The sequence below is a fragment of the Microtus ochrogaster genome, chromosome 2 (genome assembly GCF_000317375.1).
Source record: "Microtus ochrogaster isolate Prairie Vole_2 chromosome 2, MicOch1.0, whole genome shotgun sequence".
Taxonomy (NCBI): Eukaryota; Metazoa; Chordata; class Mammalia; order Rodentia; family Cricetidae; genus Microtus; species Microtus ochrogaster.
In genome coordinates, this window is record NC_022010.1 from 44,278,057 (window position 1) to 44,285,564 (window position 7,508).

The 7,508-nt window shown below is 49.2% G+C and overlaps 1 protein-coding gene across 2 annotated transcripts in view; it reads left to right on the forward strand.

Moving 5' to 3' along the window:
- The window catches only part of Mylk (myosin light chain kinase), a 255,864-nt gene that overhangs the window by 227,688 nt on the left and 20,668 nt on the right, over positions 1 to 7,508 (forward strand). For both annotated transcript variants that reach the window (XM_026788073.1, XM_013351635.2), the window contains 2 exons: positions 4,041 to 4,258; positions 6,114 to 6,237. In XM_026788073.1, the coding sequence (XP_026643874.1) occupies positions 4,041 to 4,258; positions 6,114 to 6,237 (342 nt within the window). The remainder of the gene's footprint in view (positions 1 to 4,040; positions 4,259 to 6,113; positions 6,238 to 7,508) is intronic.

A 7,508-nucleotide genomic window follows, 5' to 3' on the forward strand; every position in this document is an offset into this window, starting at 1 on the left:
CAGTGCATGTGTCTCCTAGCTCCAAGGGACTTCACAGTACACACATCCACATCATGGTGCTTGTGTTCTCTGAGCTTTGAAGGACTTCACTGTACACATGCCACACCCCATTGTGCATCCTCTGAACTCCGAGGGACTTCACAGTACACACGTACCACATCACAGTGCATGAATTTGTGCCAAATGCTTTTAATAAGAGAGGTCAGCAGGTGCCCCGCCTTATTTTGCTTTTGCAGACATTGCTTACAGCCTCGCACACATGTTGTCCCTGACACCTGTGCATGCCCATAGCATGCAGCCTCACACACATGTTGTCCCTGACACCTGTGCATGCCTATAGCATGCAGCCTCGCACACATGTTGTTCCTGACACCTGTGCATGCCCATAGCATGCAGCCTCGCACACATGTTGTCCCTGACACCTGTGGGTGCCCATAGCTTGCATCCCAGAAGTGATGCTGCTCAGGGTGAAAGAGCATGGTCACTGGAGGGTTTTTGAGTTGCACTGAGCACCTTGAACTTTGGAATCAGTGTTTTGGAGAAGATGGGCTGTCTACTCTGGCGGGCATTCCTCCCCAGGAAGGACAGGCCTGAGAATGCAATGAGCTTCTTCTCTCCTCAGCACAGAGACACTCGGCAGGCTCCTCTCAAAAAATGCTCTTAGGACAGGAAAAAAAAAATGGTTGACAGTGCAGATGTGAGTCAGATAGCCCTCCGTCAGAGCCCAGCCCACCTCTCGTGACCTGACCTTGGATAGGTTACTGGGTTCTGTAGAAGAAGCTGTTGCTCCCTCACAAATGCTGCGGGATTAAGTGGAAGAGTTCTTGTGAGTGAGGCTCAGTGCTCAGCCCTAGGCAGCTAGTGGAAGAAAGATACGTTGACTTTTTCTGTATTCGGATCTGTTTTCCACTTAGAAGTATCCTGAGCACATTTTAGCCTCCAAGCGGATGCCGTGGAACAAGTCCTTTCTCGTACTCGGGAAGCCTGCCTTTGAGCTCTGTTAACTATTAAAGGGGATTTTTTTTAATTGTTAGGTTCTATCAGCCAAAAGTTATTCAGATTAAATAATCTCAAGGCCCCCCATTTGGCTATAAACGCCTCCTTTCTGTGGAATCACAAAAGGCTCAGAGAACATTTTCACTAGTATCTTACGGTCAAATGGTCAAGTTCAGCACCACCACCCCCCTTTTAGGACTATGGAGCGCCTGGCTATGACCCTGGCCCCATTTTCAGTATCTTCGTGGGCTGAGATCTCACATTTGTTCCAGAATGGCTCACTTTGTCCAGGCAGTGTGGGTATGTGAAGACGTGGAGAAAGGCTTTATCTTTAGAAGTTCAACCTTGAGCAAGTTCGTGAGGGGGGCAGGAGGCAGGCGAGGCTGGGTAAGGCCAAGCAGCGGCACCAGTGGGCAGAATACCATACTTAGCTTGGAATTGGGACTTGGCAAGCCGGGTGGAAAAAGCAGAGAAATGTAAGGAGGTTTCAGCTGGTCTGGCTTTCATCCCTGCACCCCACTCCTCCCCCACGGACGGAATGAGTCTCACAGGCACAGATGCCAGATTAGCCTCCATTGAGGGTTAGGAACTGGAACCAGGGCTCATCCTCCACCTGGTCACCCTTCTAACCTAGTCTAACACATGGCCACAGACAGGGGAAAGGTTGACAGTCTGCAGGGCAAGTTTATGCTCTTGTTTGATAGAGAAACTGAGAGAAAGTAAACACACTCCAGAGTCCCTGCCTCAGACATGCGGAAAGAAGGGAGAGCATGCCCGCAGCCTGTCTGACTTTGTTTCTGAACAAGCCCCGGCCACACAGCAGCAAGGGTCCTTCTGGCTGCTGGCCTGGGCCTGGGCTTGCCTTGTCGGAAGTGCTTGGGACTGGCCAAGCGGTGGTGGGAGGCTGAGCCTTGAAGAGGATATGAAGTTTCAGCTGGGTCCCTGGGGGCTGATGTCATCTTTGTTCCATTGTTAGCAAAGTGTATAAAAGAGCATCCAGATAACTGACAAGAGACAAGGAGGAGATACTGGGTACCAAGTCCCAAGATAGCATTGTCCTCTCTGACTGCCAGGGAAGGCTTGCCCGGACCTTGAGCTCTGGGGAGAAGTATGGTCCCTTGGGATGGGTGGTGTTGGTGATAGTAAGTATCCATCCAATCATTTGTTCAGTATCCCTCAGTATCAATTTACTAAGAACACATTTCTTCTGGCCCTATCCTGGCCCATGTCTGTGGGTAGCAACCTTAAGCAAACCAGTATTTTCTCCCTGCAGTCTTGACCATTTTGAAGAGAAGCCTACAGAACTATGAGACTTAATATTTAACTCCTTCTGTACCGGGAAGTGACTAAAGAAATGCCTTAGAAATCCATTAGATACAGCCATGTGAACTGAGTGAGTTACCTACCTCTAGAAGTGCAGCCATATGAGCTTTGTGGCTCAGACAGACACAGCTCAGAGATCCCCCCCGGGAGCCGAACTAATGCCCGCTCTCTCAGAACAGTTTAAGCTTAGAGGCAGACATTTGTGGGCACCTTGTTTATGCTCGATGCTGGCAGCTGCAAGTGAAAGCCTGGGAATGAGCCAGGCTTCATACAGCTGTGGTGAGCAGCAACTGAGACAAGACAGGCTTGATGCACAGCCCCGAGACAAGGTATGGAGGCTCTCATGTGGCATAGGGGAGGTTTTCACCAAGAGCTTGAATTTCAGTTCCTCACAGGAGCCAGAGCAGAGGAAGCCAGGATGTCCCAAACATGTCTGGTCATTCGAGTGACCTAAAGACTTCTAAAATATGTGAGGAGCCTCAGATTCCTCGCAAGACTTTACAGAGTCAAATCTCTGAGGGAGGATGTTGAGTGTCTGTAGGTTCCTACATGTAGTTCCTCATGTTGTGGTGACCCCAACCATAAAATTATTTTGTTGCTACTTCGTAACTATAATTTTGCTACTATTGTGAATCCCAATGTTAATGTATGGTATTCAGGATATCTGATACGTGACCCCTGTGAAAGGTCGTTTTACCCACAAAGAGGATGTGAGCTACCAGTTCAGAAACACTGTCCTAGAGCCCTGCCCCTGCTGGAAATCAGCAGAAATGAAGGCTCCAGGACAAGAGGCGCCACCTGCTGGCTGTGAAGGGTCTTTCTTATCTGGGTGGTTCTAAAGTGTCTGTTCTAGCTCCTTCTAGTGGCCGGAATACTCACCGGCCTTTAACGGACTCAGCTTCCAGGGGATTGATTGTCTGTCTCCCCTGCAAGGGTGAGTGGCAAGAACTACCTGGCCCAGAGTCACAGCTTGTAAAACTCCGAGACTGGATTCACACGGCACATTATTGATACCTATTGTCACATAGGTTACCAAGGGCAGGCTTCAAATTCTCTGAGCAGTGAGCAGGGAAAGTGGACTTAGAGGCTTGCAATGGGGATTAGAGAAGATAGTACACCTCAGACACCAGGGCCACGTGTTCACACAAGGCCTTACGCTGGCCACCTGGAATTAGTAGTGGCTTCCCAGATATGGGTTCTGGACACACAGTCCACCAGGTAGAAGCGAGAGAAGCTCGCTACGGCTAGAGAGAGCAATCTCTTAGAGTCAGCTGATCTGTTATAGCGATAACAATAGGCTACATCAACTAATTCCAGCAACTTTGCTGAGGATTCTCATTATCAAGGACAGTTTTCTCTTCCTGACTATGCAAATATATTCTTATCGTCTATTGAAAAGTGAATATTTGAAATGTCAGTTCCCTGTACCTAAAAGCATAGCTGGGGTCTATAAGAGAAAAAGACAACTAGGGACAACCCTTCTGAATAAGGCGATCTTGTCCTTATTTCTCTGTCCCTGCATGGCCTGAGGGCTTCCTGGCTTTCAGATGCTCCACTGAGCCCTCCAGTAGCCTAGCAGGTACATGTGTAGAAGAATGAATGGGGCTTGGAAAGCTGCAGAAACACACCCTAGCCTACCTCGGCAGGATACCCTGCCATTCTGGTCCCTAGAACCCTATGATGTGACCGCAGTGCCTTTCCTGCCTCCTCTGCCCCCACAGCGTGTCGGGGGGTGAGCTGTTTGAGCGCATCATCGACGAGGACTTCGAGCTGACGGAGCGAGAGTGTATCAAGTACATGAGGCAGATCTCGGAAGGGGTGGAGTACATCCACAAGCAGGGCATCGTGCATTTGGACCTCAAGCCCGAGAACATCATGTGTGTCAACAAGACGGGCACCAGGATCAAGCTCATTGACTTCGGTCTGGCACGAAGACTAGGTAAGGCCATCATCTATCTGTCATGGGGGCAGTGGCTGTGTGTGCTCTACAGTTGGAAATGTACAGTGTTGGAGCCAAAGTCAGAGACCAGTAAGACTTCTCAGGTTCAAATCCAGTCCCTCCTACATACTGCTCTATCACACTGAGCCGAACTAAACAGTACCTGCCCCATAGAAGTGTTAGGCTGCTAAGGCACGATGGCAATAGTCCTTACGCACAGTATGCGTCTTGGCATTAACTACATATATGATGATGGTGATAATGCAGCTGGTGGTGATGGGGACGGTGGTGGGAAGATAATGGGGATGATAATGATGACAACGACTCATTTTTGGTGATGACGGCTACTCACATCTGTAACTCTGCAAGTTACAGCTTGCAGAGTGCTATCACATTAAGAGAATATATAGCCAACCTCACTCCTTCTTACCCAGAGGAAGGCATAGTTGAGGAGATGCCCAGCAGGTCCCAGTGACGTGCTGAGGCTGGCCTAGGAACCCTGGACCCAGCTCAGCATGCTCGGGGGCTCCCTGGTCTCTGCCATTGAGCTGCATCCTTCTCCCTCCTAGACACTTCTGTTAATACAGAGCTGTAGGGCTGGAGTGAGCGAGTCTGTGTCTTACCACCCTGTGAGAAGCAAGAAATAGTTAAACAAGATAACCCCACCTGGTAAGCCTTCCAGGACGTCCAGGCTTATGTTGGTCATCCGGAGGACAGTGAGGGTGTGAGATCCTCACAGGCATGGACTTCTTTGACAGCCAGCCCAGTACGGCCAGAGCCCTCTTTGATACCGAGCAGATGTTTGTTTTATTCTCTTCTGCCACCAGGATGGGTAGGATGGTAGCCAGCACATAGGACCTTCCTTTGGACAGTAATCACCAATAAATGGAACAAACAGGAAAGCACTGGCCTCAGGATCTGGCAGTGACAGAGCCCAAGGAACACAGCGTTCCAGTTCCTTGGTAGAGGGGCACTATGGGAACAGTGATATCTGAGGACCAAAGAACAGGGAAGCAGTTAAAATGTAGCGGGGAGTTAGGTGTGAGCTGGGGTGGGAATTCAGGCTGTGAAAGCTGGTAAGGCCTTGCTTTGGAATATCTGAGATGTGTTGAACCAGACCAGATGTGGCTCCCAAGCCAAAGCTCTACCACTGCTGACGTCTCCCATCCAGGGGTGGATTCTGGCCACTAATGGACATCTCTGCTCCTTTATGGCCCAGATCGACCACTTTGGAGGTTAGGTCTCTCCAACTATTGTCCAAGCAGCCGAGGAGAGGAGAAACCAGAGACTTAGAATAAAGATGAGAGGCAGTGGATGGGGGTGTGGGGAACCTGGACCAGCAATCAGACCACCTGGGACCAGGTCCTGAGCATCGTTAGTGAGCTGGATGGGGAAATCACCTCACTTCCCTGCACCTCTCTTGCCCGAGGTAGCACGGAAATCATGCTCGCATTGAGGAGAATGTTGTTATAAAATCCTTTTAAGGACGAAGGATGTATCCAATGTAAAGACAAATGTCTTTGAAGCTCGTAACAAAGTACAGCAGACATAGTGAATGTTAGCATCCCAGTCTACTTGAGATTATTGGACACAAGTCACAGTCTCTACCTTGGGGGGTTGGCCTGCCAAAGATACAAACTTATGAAAGGAACACTCAGGGACAGGTACTTTAGTATCCTCTTCTACACTCCTACAAACTCAGGGCATTTAAGCTATATACTGAGTATATAGCTTATTGGTTTTCCTGGTGGGGTGCTTGTGTGTGGAACACACCTGGAGGTGAAGCCTTTGTCTGTGCCCCAGGTTAACTCTGTGATATGCTGTCTATTGACCCCCCCCTCCGTTCTGGTTTCAGAGAATGCTGGGTCTCTGAAGGTCCTCTTTGGGACCCCGGAGTTTGTGGCTCCTGAAGTGATCAACTATGAACCCATCGGCTACGCCACAGACATGTGGAGCATCGGGGTCATCTGCTATATTCTGTGAGTCCCAAGGTTCTTGGTGGGGGGAACACTCCCACCAGAGGGCCCCCAAGTGGCTATGTGATAGTGAGAGAGAGGCGAGGATGGATCACTATGGGGACCACACCCTCCAAGCAGAAGGGTGATTGGTTTCCATTCCTGGCTCTGCCAGCCCATCCTGTTCCTGGGCCTGCATCACCCTTCCATAGCCACACATAAAGATCTCCATGATGGATGCCTCACTGTCCCTAGTGCTGGCAGCCTGGGGGCTTTGGTCGGGCTTATGAGGTGAGAGGAAGCACGGATGAGCATCTTCACTGTTTTCTGAGGGCAGAACCCCATCCTCACAGGATGGACACTCCCGTCCTGGCTCATCTTTCACTCCAGTACATATATACTGAGTAGTGAGCATTCTTCATGGAGAGGCTTATGTAGGAACAGCAGACAACAGATCAATACAGTAATTAGTTAGCAATGCTGGAGGGAAAGAGGAGAAGCCAATGGTATACACCAGAGCTAGGCAACCTATAATATATCTCAACCTCTGTGGTAATGCCTCAGATTGCAAGCTTTGCCTCAGAACTGGGCCACCGAAATTCCACACTTCTAACAGGACCCACACACCTGTAGTGTTTGTCCAAGGCTACATTTGGAGTAACCAAGCTCCACTTACTTTTGTTGGGTTGTGATGAAGCTTCGGTCACAGTCATGAGCCTTAGAAGCCACCATTGAATTTGTGTGGCAACATGCAATGGTGGAATGATCTTCCTAAAGCTGTGGCATTCATGCAACTGCTAAGTCTGTTGTTGTTGGGGTTAGGGGTGTTGCTCGATCAGTAGGGTGCTTTTCCAGTGTGTATGAAGGATTGGTTCAGGCCTCGTCACTGCACAAGAACATCAAGATATGACAGCATATGTTAACAGTCCCAGCACATGAAAGATGGAGAATAAGGAGTTCAAGATCACTCTCAGCTACATAAACAGCCTGGGCTACATGAGACCCTGTTTCAGAAATATATACATATGTACATTGTCACTAAAACAAAAGGGAAAGTAAACTTGAGGCTAGAGAGATGGCTCCGTGGTTAGGAACATTTACTATATTCTTGCAAAGAACTTGGTTTCAGTTTCCAGCACCCACATCAGGCAGCTCACAGCTCCCATTCTAGGAGATCCAAGACCCTCTTTTGGCTCTGATGAGTACCTGCACAATATAGAGCACACAAATTCATCAAGTGCAAGTATTCTCTCTCTCTCTCTCTCTCTCTCTCTCTCTCTCTCTCTCTCTCTCTC